This window comes from Balaenoptera musculus, chromosome 11 (genome assembly GCF_009873245.2).
Source record: "Balaenoptera musculus isolate JJ_BM4_2016_0621 chromosome 11, mBalMus1.pri.v3, whole genome shotgun sequence".
NCBI classification, from domain to species: Eukaryota; Metazoa; Chordata; class Mammalia; order Artiodactyla; family Balaenopteridae; genus Balaenoptera; species Balaenoptera musculus.
This window is the reverse complement of record NC_045795.1, coordinates 13,377,483-13,394,388: the sequence shown is the minus strand read 5'-3', so window position 1 is coordinate 13,394,388 and position 16,906 is coordinate 13,377,483. Positions and strand designations below refer to the sequence as shown.

Here is a 16,906-nt window from a genome sequence, read left to right as displayed (position 1 = left end):
AAGAGGGGTTGGAGGAGAGAGTAGTCAACAGGACACCCCCAATTACACCACTGCCTTCAACACTATGCCTTAAAGAATTTTAAATGAACACACCTTAATTAAAATATTCCCAAGGTGATGGTTTAAATAAATTAGGAACGTTTATTAACTTGCTGGCCCCCAGGTTTACAGAGTTTGAGTTCTTGGTTATAAAAAAGTCCTAGTAAATAAAATAATCTTCATCATTAAATTAGGCAGTTTTAAAAGCCACTACTGTGTGATTTAGGGAGAGAATAAATACGCTAAAAACATTTATGCATTCATATCAACTAGCAATAAAACTCAAAGGTATTTATGAGATAATAAAAATAGTCCTAAATATAAAAAGCTTGCTTACAGCTTCATAGTACAGCTAACTCTAAACTACTGTGTATGAAATTGTAGATATTTATTTCTGACCTACACTTACTCTACTGAAGATATAGCAAAGGTAAAAATAATACCCACAAATAATCCCCAAACTTCAAAGGGCAGAAATTGAAGCTATAAGCAATAATCCATCACGTCAGACACCTGGTCCGTAAGTAATGAAGAGATCATTACACAAAATCTTTTTGCTCCATGATTCTATAAAACTGCATCTACCTCCAGCCCTTCAGAAATTGCATTCTAAAGGTCACTAATAAGATAGATGTTGGCAGCCTTTTTCTAACCTTACCCTCCCCAGATTGTCACAGTTGATCAGCCAACCCACTGTTCTTAGAGCTTTGAGACCCTCGGCTCTTAGTTCTCTTCCTTTTTCTTGTCTTTGTCTCTTTGATTGATTTATTCCATTCTTAAGTAACAGTGTCCCACCAGGTTTTACCCTTCATCATATTCTCTTTTTTCTATCTTCTCTTCTGTTTAACTATCATCTCTAGGTCTCCCCCTTCAGTGAGTTTCAGACCTGCATTTCACGTGCCTGCTCCACCTCCCCATCTAGATGGACATCTCACCTGTGCCTCAAAAGCAACATGGTGAAAACTCAGGTGAATATTTTTCTTGCTTCTCTACCAGCTCCTCCTGTTGATATCCCTATTTTTATTGATGTTACTATTATTCTCCCAGACTTCCAGATTGGAAACTTTGTGTTTAGATTTGATTTCTCTCTCTCTTTTTGTTCTCGAACTCAGTGTCCATTTCATCTCTTGCATTCCATTGTCATTGTCACACTCAAGGTCACATACTCATTATCCCATCCTTGGCATCCACTGAAGTCTCCTAGCATGTATTAGGGCCTCTAGTCTCTTCCCTTTTCCATTTATCCTGAACAATTACTAGATCATTATTTATAGTGAGCAACTTTCTGCTTAAAAACCTATGGTGTACCCTATGTTCAATGCACCATTATTTACAATAGCCAAGATATGGAAGCAACCTAAGTGTCCATCAACAGGTGAATGGGTAAAGAAGATGTGGTAAGAAGAAGATATCAAGTGTATACAATGGAGTATTACTCAGCCATAAAAAATGAAATCTTGGGACTTCCCTGGTGGTCCAGTGGGTAAGACTCCACACTCCCAAGGCAGGGGCCCAGGTTCAATCCCTGGTCAGGGAACTAGATCCCACATGCATGCCACAACTAAGAGCCGGCACAGCCAAAATAAATAAAATAAATAATATATAAATAAATATTAAAAAAATGAAATCTTGCCATTTGTGACAACATGGATGGATCTAGAGGGTATTATGCTAAGTGAAATAAGTCAGAGTAAGAAAAATATGATATGATCTCACTTATATGTGGAATCTAAAAAACCAAACAAACATACAAAACAAAATGAAACAGACTTATAGATACAGAGAAAAAAACGGGTAGTTGCCAGAGGGGAGGGGGATAGTGGTAGGCAAAATAAGTGAAGAGGGTTAAGAGATACAAACTTACAGTTATAAAATAAATAAGCCACAGGGATGTAATATGCAGCACAAGGAATATGGTTAATAATATTGTAATAACTTTAGGAAATGATAGTTACTAGACTTATTGTGGTGAACATTTCATAATGTGTGCAAAGGTCAAATCACTATGTAATACACCTGACACTAACATAATATTGTACATCAACTTTATTTCAATTAAAAAAAAAGCCTGTGGGGAAGGAAAAAACCCTGCACACCACATATGGACCCATCTTCTCAGGATAACACATAAGGATTCCACCACATGGTCCCAATTTGCCTTTCTGGCCTCATCTCCTGCCATGTTCAGCTCTGCAAAACTAACAGCTTTTCTCTCAGAGTACTTAGTTCATGTCCTTTGTGCCCAATTCTCTGCTGAATTCTCTGCTAAGAACTGCCCTTTCCTTTACTGTCTGCCTAGGAAACTCCTACTGTCCTTCAAGACCCAAATCAGTACACCTGAAACTAATATAATATTATAAATCAACTACACTTCAATAAAAACAAAACAAAACCAAAAACCATAACAAAACAAGACTCATATCAAATGTAGCCCTTTGTTGCCCTTCCTGCCCACCCAGAAGTCTAATTAGCAAGGTTTATTTTCCAACATGGCCTTGTATTGTTATTTATTTTTTTGCATTGTAATTAAAACCTGCTGCTTGATGGCAGAAACTGTAGCATTAATACAATGTCTGGTGTGTGCTTTGTACGAGGTGGGTATCCAATAAATGGTTATTAAGGAAATGAATTGCTAAACAAATGAATGAGTAAAAACTAATGGCCTTCCTTGAGTCTCCCACAAATTGGATTCCTTTGGTCCAGCATGACTATACTAGAGCAGTGCTTTTCAAATTTTAATATGCATATAAATCACCTGGGGAAATCTTGTTAAAATGCAGGTTCTGATTCAGGAGGTCTGGGGTGATGTTTGAGATTCTGCATTTCTAACAAGTTTCCATTATCGCTGCTGGCCCAAGAACCACACTGTACTACAGGATTGGGTATTCCTTCCATGTCTTCCTGGTCTATGTAAGCACCCTGCTTTTGCTTACCTCTAGCATGCTATTCACCCTATTCTATCACGTTGTATCATTTTTATGTTCTTCAGCTAGAATGTAAGTTTCTGTGGACAGGAACTGCATCTGCTGTGTCACGTACCCATCTTTGTATTCTCAGCACCTTGCTGAGAAGCTGGTCCATAGAAGGTGGGTGCCTCAGCGACGTTTGTTTCATTTCTGTAGTCTCTTTCAGGCTGAACTCAGAGCTGTTTCCAACCTAACTTCATTATCTGTGTGTTTAGAGCTCCTTTGTTAGTCAATGACACCCCTAACTCCCTCTGAGCAGTCTGGATCTCTTCCAGAGGAGAACAAAAGGAACTGGCTACCCAAAGCCCCAAAAGGGAGCTAAAAACCCAGGAGTGATGACAGGAGGATGATGGTCAGGTAGACTGAAGAGACCCACTCTCCGTAGACCCATAGAGGTATTCTTGTGAGCTTGTGAGCTTGTGGTCTAGACAAACAACACACCAGCTGAGGTTTCACCTATTCACCTTGATTAATAAACCTAAGGCACAGGTTTGGTACAAGTTCTAAATGAAAATTTTGATGTAAAAGATTGAGGACAGTTTTTGCTTGTAAAAATCAAGAGGAAACCAGAGAGGCCAGAAGACTTGAAAACTTACGAGACATACATATTTAATCATGTGCTACAGAGTCTACATTATTTATGAGTCAGGACACCCTCTGGCTGTGTTTTAATGTGATTACCAGCAAACTGTTAAACTTCTGCTTTGTTAATGGACATTTGGCCTTTACATTGAGAAACAGGCTGAAAAGAAATATCTACCTGGAGGAAAAGGAGTGATCATAGAGTGTCCTGCTTTGAGAAAAATCAAACCCCGCCTTGTCTATAATTGTGACCACTCCCAGTGATTTCATTTACTGGAGGCTCAGGGGAGATTAGGATGGATGACAACTGGTGTATAGATTTTAAAAATCCACATTATCAGTAGAAAGAATTACATCACCACAACATAAGACTTTATACACATTCATCTATGTGTAGTTTTATTCTATTCTACAAATAATTATACCCTGGCTGTTCTCAAAACTAATTTGGAAAGACACATAAAAGGACAAAAATATGTCAACAAATTTCACACCAGAAAGTTAAGAAAACAACCACACTGTATCCTATTCATAGAATTATTTTCATGACCTTTTTTCCTGGCCAGATCTACAGAGAACAGAATAAAAGTTGGATTGCTGATCTGGACAATTCATAAAAAGAATCAGTTATTTCGGTCATTATAAGCGTATAGATCAGGCCTCTGTCTTTCAGCTTAAGTTATCTGATTTGCAGGAACTGCCAACGAATATTACAAATCTGACCAACTGCAAGGGATGATAAATAATAGTGTCTCCATTGGGTTCCTGCCAAGAGATCAATTTATTCAACAAAGTGCATTTGAAACCCAGGGCTGAGGAAACTATGTAAATTAATATGGAAAAGGGTTCCCAATAATTAAACTAACTGAAAACTGCAAGTCATTTCTGGTGCAGGGTCCTTCCAGTCCATGGTCATGTGAAAAAAAAGCTGACAGAATGAGAAGATTCCATTTACCACAGTAAATGTAACAAGAAAATCCAGATAGATTACTCCACAGCTGCTTCCTCCCCCAAAACGCACCCACCCCGACGCCAGCACACTTGTGCACACACACGGACACTCTCTCCAATCACTGTCCTGAAAAATTGCTGGCCTCAAAGATTTACATTTTGTGGAACAACTGAAGGGCACAACAGTTGCCTGACACAGCTGCAGTCTGAACACAAAGGCTAGGAGGTGGGAACAGCAAGTTCAGTTCCAACTGTTAACTCAAGGGAAAGAGCATTTCTCAGAGCAATGCAAGCTTCGAAACTCAGTCTAGAGCAGCATGCTGTTGGTCACTAACACCCCATAGAGCTCAAATCTCAAAATCCAATTTGAAAATAGAAGAAAACAATGGTTACTCAAAATACTTGAGATGTTAAGTCGCCATAAGCTTTTTGACTTTGTCCATTGAGATGGAATGCATTTCTTAAAACTTCTGAATATTGCAGTGACAATGAATGCCAACACCCCACCTTTCTGCATACTTTTTGCAGACTTGTGATAAGTGGGCAAATAAATGAAATGATTTTTATTTATTTTTTCCTCCCAAAGGCTATTTGATCAGATAATTCTAATAGCCTTTTCCCTCTTCTCTGCAATAACGCTGTGATACTGGCTGTAATTGTTTATGATTTGTTTTGCTGGTATGTCAACAGGCCATAGTAAATGAGAAGAAATCAGTTTGATTTATTCTAAGGATTATGTTTTGGAATCTTTTATATAGTTTTTACTAATTTAGATTTAAAATGAAAAACTATAATTTTTATAATATACTTTGTAATAGTTTATTTTAACCCCAAACTTTAGAAGAAGATAAAAATATTAGGAAATATATTTCTATGCATATATCTTAAAGTTTGCCAAAAGATTTTGTATATGTGATGTTACCACTGAACCAACATTTTCTTACATAATCATTCCTCACTTTTAGTATCTGGTCAAAACTTTATCATACTACTTTTCCATGAAAGAAGTGAAGTAGATGCTCTGCTTTATAACGATTACCATTTTAAATAGAATTTGCCCATATCATAACATGTGCTCAATAAATAATAGCTGTCATTATTACCATGGCAATCCATACCTCCTAATGTATGCTATAAGGATTATATTTTATATAAGTAGATAAATAAATATTTATATTTATATAACATTTATGTTTTATAACATGTTTTTCAAAATGTGGGATGTGACCCATTAGTGGATCATGGAATCAATTTAGTGGGTCTCAGCCAGGATTTTATAAAAAAATGAAGTAAAACACAAAAGAAAATATCTGAATGCATTCCATGTGGTGAAAGAAAGTATTGTTTTGTGAAACTTGTTTTAGTATTGTGAGAAGGGTGTGTGTGTGTGTAAAATATATTTCTTACTATGGGTTGCCTTTAAAAGTTTCAAACTCATTGTTACAAAGCATATATTTCTAACAAACATGATGAAAAGATAAGTGTTCACTCTAGAACAAAGGAAAACAACTACATTTATTTATCTGTAATAATCGATACCTTTTTTTTTTTTTTTTTTTTAAAGTCATCTCTGGGCCTGATCTGCACGTGAACTTTGAATTCTTTTTTTTTTTTTTTTAACTTTTGGGTTTATTTATTTATTTATTTAATTATTTATGGCTGTGTTGGGTCTTCATTTCTGTGCGAGGGCTTTCTCTAGTTGCGGCAAGTGGGGGCCACTCTTCATCGCGGTGCGCGGGCCTCTCATTATCGCGGCCTCTCTTGTTGCGGGGCACAGGCTCCAGTCGCGCAGGCTCAGTAATTGTGGCTCACGTGCCTAGTTGCTCCGCGGCGTGTGGGATCTTCCCAGACCAGGGCTCGAACCCGTGTCCCCTGCACTGGCAGGCAGATTCTCAACCACTGCGCCACCAGGGAAGCCCCGATCCTTCTTTCTTATATTCAAAACATAATTACCCAGCTTTGTACATTGCATTAAAGGTATTCAAACCATTTAAAAAGTAATTTTCTATTCATTTTCCATGGGCACTATTGGAGAATTAATAGGCCAGTGTCTGTTGACATGATTATTTTCCACAAATGGATTCTCATTCCTTTTCCATTTATCTACCGTGAAATAATAAGACATCCAAGGACTCTTGATGTTTAGTTTTCTGTTTTCTCATGATGTCCTATCTCCATGGTAAACATGTGACAATTCCCCTTTATGACAAATTGATCTATAACAAAACAGCATCTCATTTGAAATGTATGAAAAATAATTCCAATTAGTCTACACAAAGACCCACCTACCTCCACACATACCCTTCCATATTAAAACCCTTCAAATGTTTATGAACTCTCTTTACAGAATCATAATGTTGTGGGCAGAAGAAAAATAATCAACTTACTGTATCTTGCATTTCTTATGGAGAAAACAGGCAAAGTAGAAAATAAAAAGAAGCATCAGTCTTTAGAGGTCAGTGTTAACATTTGTACCACAAGTGTTGGGGAACAAGTGTAGAAGTCCTACACTGCTTTGAAAAATCACAAACTCTGCCTTGGTATTAAGCCTATGCTACTGAAAGCAACGTTGTGTGTGAAGGTTAGTTGCTGGTTATGACTGTGGGGAGAGTGAGGGTTCTACCTTTAAACTGAGTTCACAAATATGCCACTTCATCTTCTCAACATTTACTCTGGTTAGACCATCCACGGTGACAACCGAAAGGTAACATTCATTTCTAATGGACTGAAGTTTCCACAGGAAGCCTTTTTATAGCAAGTGCAGAGATTTTAAAGAGCAGGGATGATCCTAAGAGTACCCTAATTCACAATTTAGTTCAAACTATTTACTGAGTAGATAGTGCCTCCATGCCAGGCACTATGCGAGGGGCTGGAGACAGAGATGAGTTTCCAATCCAGTAGGAGAGCTCCAAAAACACACAAAAAATTACAATTCTATATGTAAAGGGATATGACTGAGGTATACTGAGGATATGAAGGAGGCATAGAGGAGAGCCATCAAACCAGACGGGGCACCAACGGAGTTCAATGGAAGCTTCTTTTTTTTTCTGGCCAAGCTGTGTAGCTTACAGGATCTTAGTTCCCTGACCAGGGATTGAACCCAAGCCCACGGCAGTGAAAGCACCAAGTCCTAACCAGGGGACCATCAGGGAACTCCCCTCAATGGAAGTTTCTTAAAGAGATGATGTTGGAACTGAGTCTTGGGGAAGAGGGTTCCCCAGGGAACTCAGGTCATACAGCATGATATATGTTCAGGACATCGCAATAAAGGTTAAACAATATGAGACTTGCAAATTTTGAAACAATGACATTTTGATTTGGTTCAGTCTAAGCACTGCCATGTGTTCAGAATTTCACAAGTAGTTTGGTAGTGCTGGGCCAGTGAGACAGGGGAAGACAGGAGAGACAAGGTGAAGAAGAGGGCAAAAGTCAGATTAGAATCTCATGCGGGAATTCAAGTCGGAACAGACACAGGTGGGATTTTATCCTAGGACTAGGATACCATTCAAAGCACTAGGATTACCGAAGTATTGAAAAATATTACTTAGTAAACTTTAAAATGCCAAAAGGGAAATTTAAAACATTTAAAAAACATTCTATTCATAATTCTATCTTCTTAAAATTATAGCTATTCTCAAATCTTCTTGTTTCCCTCGATTTTACTCACACAGTTTCTTAATACACGTGCCGTCTTAGTGCTCATAACTTTTGCATTCTACTTTATCACTTAACATTGACTGGTAAATCATTTCCCATGTAACCACCATATGTGGTATTGTAATGACCCCAGAGTATTTCACTGGGTTCTTCTGACAACTCAACCATTTTCTTTTTCTGTGTCATATAGGCAGTTTCCAGACTTTCCTATGACAATGGCATTTTCATAAGCAGCTTCTGCATGTATATTTTATCTTATGCTTTCCTTGAGGTAAATTCTAAAATTGCCAGGCTACCAAGAATGAATATTTTTATGACCTTTTGTTACTCAGGTGGAAGAGGGCTGGGTACTTACTGTTTTGCTCCAAGTAAGGCCTGTAGTGTGGTGTTCTTTGATGTATGCTTGAAGCTCACTCCATATGTTCAAATACGACTTTACCCAATCCACATGGCGTAAATCACTTTGTCATAAAAGAGAGCGGAAGAGAGTGGATTTAGGATCTATTTAAAGACATTGAGCACATGGCAATCCAGTAACTAAGGCTCCAGATGACCCTGGAACAACTGTCTTTCTAGACCAGTCAGTGTGGACTGATTCCGAAAAGAACCTTGAAAGGATGGTGGTCCTGGTCTCCCCTGAGAGGAGCTGGGTGCCCTGAGCTCCAGTGCGGAGCAGAGAAGCCCACAGAGAGAGCATCCACCAAACTTAGTTCATCCTCGTGTCATCTCTCACGGGGAGATGAACATGGAGGGGAGACCATTTCTCTCTGTACTGCTTCTGATGCAAAATGAAAAACAATGCACTTTCAAGCAGGAGAATGGTACAGAAAAGGAAAAACGTACTTTGGTTTGTTTTCTAATAATTTGTGGACTTATTTAGTTGAAAGTGTAATCAAATTGGAGAATTTTGGGCTGATAAGGAAAGTTGCTATAGTAAGAAAAATGACTTCCTACGAATGGGTAACACTCAATACTTCTAAAGGGACAGTCACTTAAATTACTTCAATTTGATACTCATAATAACAAATGCAAGCGAGGCAGGGCATGACTGGTATTTTTATTCCAATTTTACTGAACCAAGAAGTGGTAAAATGTTAATCCAACTTTTAAAGCTGGATTAATATACAGGATTGGGAGAACTGTTAGAAATATTAAATTTATAGGTAGGCAAAAATAGTTGCATTTCCTTTGGATTATTTCCACTCACACATTTTTTCCTACTTTGAATAAAGTAGTGGTAAATGAGAAAATGATGAAATCTCAGTTAACAAAAATTTAATCACAAACCTGGGCCATTAATCTGAAGACAATCATGGAAGGAAATCTCTATTATTCAAGCTCTTCTCAGTAATGACTTGTCTCTGGACATATTCTGTTTTCCTTGAAAAGCTCTAAGTACCACGAGCATGTTTAGAATCCTACTGTATTAAGTCATGCCATTTAAGAAAAGGGAAATGGGGAACTGAAGTCATAATTATCTGCCCCTCAAAGAGGAAAAACATGAGTGTGATTTTGTTCTACATCTTTAGATTTACTGACTATAATGATCAAATCTATGAAATATTTCATTGTCACTTTCTCACTTTTACAATCAAAACCCAAACCCATATGTTTATATATATGGTCATTTAATACATACATGTGCATATGTACAGGTGTATGTACCTACAACACACGTCTGTAGGCATTCTAGAAAAAGCAGGCTGCACGTTCAGTACACGTCTATTAAAAAGTTTAACAAAGGATGAAATCCAAACCTGCATAGGCAAATTCATTTTTCTTTTAACTATTACAGTATGATTTTAACTTGAAGAAAGTTCTAGCAAAACTTGTAATAAGGCATAACAGTATGGTGCCTTTTAACCTGAAGTCAGTTTCTAAGAGACAACAAATGGAGAAGGACTCAACTATACCTCCAGAGCTGCAAACCCAGCCTCAGTTCCACTTCCCCTGTAAGAAGCTATGGAAAGGACATGTGACTCAGATTATGACTGATTATGACTCAGAGAGGTCTTACCTCTAGAAAGTCAAAATAATTAACCTGCTCTATTCATTTATTGAAAAAGAGCCAAGCAACCAGTCAAGCCAGTCGAAAAGGTTGCACAGATGCAGAGTCCACTGGCCACAGCCCTTCTGTGAAAACCACAAGGAAGCCTGCCTTTCACCTCCTCCACCCACGGGCCTGTCTGTCAGGTAGGCAGCAATGAGCCTGCCTCACTGGCGATGCCTCATCAATGAGTCTGCAACACCCCACAGCCCTCACTGAGCTCACACAGAAGGAAGACACAGCCGGCTTGGGTGCGCCCATAAATGGGTGTTGAGTGAGTGGTTGTGGAGTATTGTGCTTTGTTTGGGTTATCGATCCTGGAAGCTCAACAGTGACTTGGGACTGGTCTGGCTACTTGTGGAAGTGAGGTGAATAAATCCACACCCGTTGCTGCATTTCCCCAGCGTATTACGTACTCTTCAGGTGGTCCATTAAGTTTAAATGAACTGTCCTTGATGCTGTCAGAAGTACATTTTCTACTTAATAGCTGACATTGAGGAGCAAATACTATACTCTCTTTGTATATGTACAAAAAAGTGGAAACCTCCAACCCTCTTGGCTATACTACCACCTGGTGAGAATCACTCACACCCATGGGCCCAAGATACACTCAAGTAGGGACTGGGAGGAGGACAGGAGCTGATGAACTGAGATAAAAACAAAAATGGCCTCCAAGGGTGATATGCAAAAAGGTAGAGACTTAGGTGTCTTGAATAGGCACCTCTGTATATTCTGAGAAAAGACTAGGTAAAGAGGTCTTTTATGATGTCGAAGTCGTCATGGGCTGTTCATGCTGACATATTTTTGCAACTTAAGCTTGTTCTTTCCTGAACTGCTATTTTTATGTGAGCAGGGCGGATTGTCTTGCATTTCTTTTTTTTAAAAAAATTTTTAATAGATCTTTATTGGAGTATAATTGCTTCACAATACTGTGTTAGTTTCTGTTGTACAACAAACTGAATCAGCCATATGCATACATATATCCCCATATCCCCTCCCTCTTGCGTCTCCCTCCCACCTGCCCTAACCCAACTCTCTAGGTCATCGCAAAGCACCGAGCTGATCTCCCTGTGCTATGCTTCTGCTTCCCACTAGCTATCTATTTTACATTTGGTAGTGTATATATGTCCATGCCACTCTCTCACTTCGTCCCAGCTTCCCCCTCCCCCACCGTGTCCTCAAGTCCATTCTCTCTGACTATGTTTTTATTCCTGCCCTGCCACTAGGTTCATCAGTACTATTTTTTATTTTTTTTATTTTTTGATTCAATATATACATGCCAGCATACAGTGTTTGTTTTTCTCTTTCTGACTTACTTCACTCTGTATGACAGACTCTAACTCCATCCACCTCACTACAGATAACTCCATTTCATTTCTTTTTATGGCTGAGTAATATTCCATTGTATATATGTGCCACATCTTCTTTATCCATGCATCTGTCCATGGACATTTAGGTTACTTCCATGTCCTGGCTATTGTAAATAGTGCTGCAATGAACACTGTTGTACATGTATCTTTTTGAATTATGGTTTTCTCAGGGTATATGCCCAGTAGTGGGATTCCTGGGTCATATGGTAGCTCTAGTTTTAGTGTTTTAAGGAACCTCCATACTGTTCTCCATAGTGGTTGTATCAATTTACATTCCCACCAACAGTACAGGAGGGTTCTCTTTTCACCACACCCTTTCCAGCATTTATTGCTTCTAGATTTTTTGATAATGGCCATTCTGACTGGTGTGAAGTGATACCTCACTGTAGGTTTGATTTGCATTTCTCTAATAATTAGTGGTGTTGAGCATCTTTTCATGTGCCTCTTGGCCATCTGTATGTCTTCTTTGGTTAAATGTCTATTTAGGTCTTCTGCCCATTTTTGGATTGGGTTGTTTGTTTCTTTAATATTGAGCTGCATGAGCTCTTTATATATTTTGGAGATTAATCCTTTGCCTGTTGTTTCATTTGCAAATATTTTCTCCCATTCTGAGGGCTGTCTTTTCGTCTTTTTTATGGTTTCCTTTGCTGTGCAAAAGCTTTGAAGTTTCATTAGGTCCCATTTGTTTATTTTTGTTTTTATTTTCATTTCTCTAGGAGGTGGGTCAAAAAGATCTTGCTGTGGTTTATGTCAAAGAGCGTTTTTCCTATGTTTTCTCCTAAGAGTTTTATAGTGTCTGATCTTACATTTAGGTCTTTAATCCATTTGGAGTTTATTTTTGTGTATGGTGTTAGGGAGTGTTCTAATTTCATTCTTTTTACATGTAGCTGTTCAGTTTTCTCAGCACCACTTATTAAAGAGGCTGTCTTTTCCCCACTGTATGTCCTTGCCTCCTTTGTCATAAATTAGGTGACCATAGGTGCATGGGTTTATCTCTGGGCTTTCTATCCTGTACCATTGATCTACATTTCTGTTTTTGTGCCAGTACCATACTGTCTTGATTACTGTAGCTTTGCAGTATAATTTGAAGTCAGGGAGCCTGATTCCTCCAGCTCCATTTTTCTTTCTCAAGATTGCTTTGGTTATTTGGGGTCTTTTGTGTTTCCATACAAATTGTAAAATTTTTTGTTCTAATTCTGTGAAGAATGCCATTGGTAGTTTGATAGGGATTGCACTGAGTCTGTAGATTGCTTTGGGTAGTATAGTCATTTTCACAACGTTGATTCTTCCAATCCAAGAACATGGTATATCTCTCCATCTGTTTGTGTCATCTTTGACTTCTTTCATCAGTGGTTTATAGTTTTCTGAGTACAAGTCTTTTGCCCCCTTAGGTAGGTTTATTCCTAGGTATTTTATTCTTTTTGTTGCAACGGTAAATGGGATTGTTTCCTTAATTTCTCTTTCTGATTTTTCATTGTTAGTGTATAGGAATGCCAGAGATTTCTGTGCATTAATTTTGTATCCTGCAACCTTACCAAATTCATTGATTAGCTCTAGTAGTTTTCTGGTGGCATCTTTAGGATTCTCTATGTATAGTATCATGTCATCTGCAAACAGTGACAGCTTTACTTCTTCTTTTCCGATTTGTGTTCTTTTATTTCTTTTTCTTCTCTGATTGCTGTGCCTAAAGCTTCCAAAATTATGTTGAATAATAGTGGTGAGAGTGGACAACCTTGTCTTGTTCCTGATCTTAGTGGAAATGCTTTCAGTTTTTCACCATTGAGTATGATGTTTGCTGTGGGTTTGTCATATATGGCCTTTATTATGTTGAGGTAGGTTCCCTCTATGCCCATTTTGCCTCTTCTCATTCATACTGCACAGTTCTATAGTCTCCAACACAAAGTGGCAACATTTGGAGTTATATCATTGGGCACAATTGCCTCAAACACAGTTCTCTGGGTGCAGGGAGTCTGTTACTGAGTATCAGTAATTTAACCAAAGTTTCCTTAGGGTGGGAGAGACCTCAGGAGGAAAAGAGGTGGGCAGAAGTCTGTCTCGAGAGCTGCACTTCCTAAAAGCTCTAAGACCTGTTTTGCTAACATAGAATGACTAAACTCTATGAGGGGAGGGGAACACTGAGGCTGGTTTTTGTCTTATTTTGTTTAGTATAACTGCTCTATTGGGATATAATTCACATCCCAGGCAATTCATCCATTTAAGGTGTACAATTCAATAGTTTAGTTCAAATTGTGCAGTCATTAACACAGTGGTTTTAGAACATTTTCATCACCCCCAAAAGAAATCCTACACCCATTAGCAGTTACTCCACATTTCCACCCAACTTCCCCAGCCCTAGACAACTGCTAACCTACTTTCTGTCTCTATGGATTTGCCTATTCTGGAATTTCATATAAATGGAATCATACAATATGTGTTTTTTTGTGTCTGACTTCTTTCACTCAGCATAATGTTTTCAAGGCTCATCCATACGGCTACTTGTATATTTCATTTTAAAAAAAATGGCTGAATAATATACCATTGTATGGATATACAGTTTATTTGTCTATTCATCAGTAGCACATTTTGGCTACTATAAATAATGCTGCTATGAACATTCATGTACAAGTTTTGTGTGGACATGTTTTCATTTCTTTTGGAAATACACCAAGCAGTAGGATTGCTGAGTGTGACTGCTATTTTTTAGTAAAAAAAGAAAGTATTGGTACATATTTCTTAAACTGATTGGTGGATGTATGGGTATTTTTTATATTGTAATTTTTATATCTTACATATATTTATAAATATTCTTCTGTATCTACTCAATGTTTATTAAAACCAAAAATAACCTAAAAAAGAAATAGTTATGCAAGTTTTGAATATGTCGTATTGGTCAATGACCTGGAACTACAGGAGGTATTTATTTACACATTCTGTGCAATTTTTCTATATTCCATACAAAATTTGTCTTATAACGTTGTTTTCTTCTTTTCCTACTTAAAACCTGCTCTTCTGGCTCATATTTTTAGATCTATGTTAGTAATATAAAGAAGTGAATTGAAGCAATTATCCAGACTATTCAGGTCCTCAAGTTCCCTTTCATCTGGACAGTCTGGGTCTGTGAGTGAAATGCAGGAACCCCTGCATTTGCTGACTGATGATCATTTCTACTCCCGTCACCTAAGGGCTCAGAGAGGGATTCACTCTGAGCTCAGTGCCCAGGGGGTGGAACTTTGTTGCTCTTATTTTCACCTCATTCCTTTCCTGCATGATGAAGCATCAGCCACATCACATCTTGCCAGCTGTTGACAAGGCAGGCCATGACATCATCAGAGGTGAGGGATCTCATGACACCCCTTCAGCAGTTCAGAGATATCTTCCTGTCTATTCAGCTCTGGCCTCTCCCCATTTAGTCCCATTTCCAATTCTAGCCCCAGTTTGCGGCTCTCTAGGATCTATTATTTGTGCTGGAGAATGCAATGTCCTTTTAAGCTGGCTCTCCAGGCAAAACCCGTTGGTTCAGTCTCATCTGTACTTTCAGCAGCACTTTGAATGGCGGCTGTTCTTACAGATGTCTCTCTGTCCACCCAACTGTATTTCATCTTAATGCAATCTCTGGTTTCCCTCTCATTGGCCTGGTTCATTGTCTCATCTCATCTCTGTTCCTCATTTATACTTCATTTCCTAAGCCCTGTTTATTCTCTCTCCTCACCCACCAATTCTATTTTTTTAAAAATTTTATTTATTTTTGGCTGCGTTGGGTCTTCATTGCCGCGCGTGGGCTTTCTCTAGTTGCGGCAAGCAGGGGCTACTCTTCTTTGCTGTGCACGGGCTTCTCATTACAGTGGCTTCTCTTGTTGCAGAGCACGGGCTCTAGGGCACACAGGCTTCAGTAGTTGTGATGCACGGGCTTAGTTGCTCCGTGGCATGTGGGATCTTCCCAGACCAGGGATTGAACCCACATCCCCTGTACTGGCAGATGGACTCCTAACCACTGTGCCACCAGGGAACTCTCACCAATTCTATTTTGATCAATGTAAAAGGTTTGTCCATTTAGGGCTGGTCCATCACAAACCATCACAGATCTCTCTCATTATTGTGGGGATACATAACAGAGTGACATGCATTCACGTGGGGAGAGTTTATTCATTACCAGAGAACTGAGGCAGACTTTCTAAAACACACATATTATCTGGATCATTGATTTCACTTTCCACTTTGCTTTACCTGCAAAGATGGGATTTTTCCTTAATGTTTGTAGTAAACTAGACTTTGAAAGGAATCAGTAATGAACTACATTAAGCTTGGGGACAAATGTCTAACAAACAATCAATTGAAAATTTGGTCAATAAAAGAAGGTACGTACCTGTGTTTGTAGTCCTTTAAGACCCTGTTAGTGTAAAAGGTGGCAGCATCATTCATCTCCTTGACATAAGGACCGGGTTTGGGGGACTGAGAGAACAGGACCATCACCCAAGCATAGAAAGAAAAAAAAAATAGGATAAGAAAGAAAATGCCTTAAAGAAGAAGAGAAGCAATGCAGATGCTGACTTGAAAGCTGGAGGCAAATCTTGCTCTGTAAAATCAGTGAAGCACTTTCCACATCTCAGAACACAAAGCCCTGAACTTCAAAAGGGTAAGAAAGAGCTGATGTATTCAGCCTGAAAGGAATCTTCCTTTTGTGTAACAGGCGGAGGATGAAGGAGCCTGAAGGCAGCCATGAGTTCTCCCAAACACTCCACAAACCTGACAAGGTGCAGGGGCGCCATTCCAGCCAGACTCACCACAGCTATCCACCCAAGGGCAGGGATGCTTTCGCTGACGGCCGAGAGATGGTTAAACATTTTACTCCCCCGGTTTCTCTCTCTGAAAGTTTGGATCTCCTGAATCTTTTCCGATATTGGTTTCAGAAGTGCAGCCACATCGTTCTGGAAGCAAACATTGAGCACTGTTACTGAGGACAGAACGGAAGCACAGCACCTCCACCCAGGCTGGCCTAAGCAGGACTACTCAGCACTTGTCATTTGTCAGGGGCTTTCAGAATCCAGCAGACATTTTTCTTATGGTCATACTGTATTTTCATTTTCTGAAGTGTGAAAATTGCGCAGATTTCTTACATTATTAATGCTGTCTCCTGAGACACGGAAAAAATCCAGCAGTACGATACAGTCCCCGTTTTGGAGACCGCTGCATGGAACACACTGAAACTGAGTGTAGATCAAGTTATATTTTCTAATGGAATGCATAGATCACAGCCTAGAATAACACATGTCTAAAATCGGGATAGGTAGAAGTTA

The 16,906-nt window shown here is 38.8% G+C and overlaps 1 protein-coding gene across 2 annotated transcripts in view; it reads right to left on the bottom strand.

Annotated features, from left to right (window-relative positions):
• The window catches only part of CAP2 (cyclase associated actin cytoskeleton regulatory protein 2), a 136,890-nt gene that overhangs the window by 29,478 nt on the left and 90,506 nt on the right, over nt 1-16,906 (bottom strand). For both annotated transcript variants that reach the window (XM_036870271.1, XM_036870270.1), the window contains exons 5-7: nt 16,394-16,537; nt 15,976-16,061; nt 8,551-8,656 (exon numbers count right to left, since the gene is read on the bottom strand). In XM_036870271.1, coding sequence (XP_036726166.1) covers nt 8,551-8,656; nt 15,976-16,061; nt 16,394-16,537 — 336 coding nt within the window. The remainder of the gene's footprint in view (nt 1-8,550; nt 8,657-15,975; nt 16,062-16,393; nt 16,538-16,906) is intronic.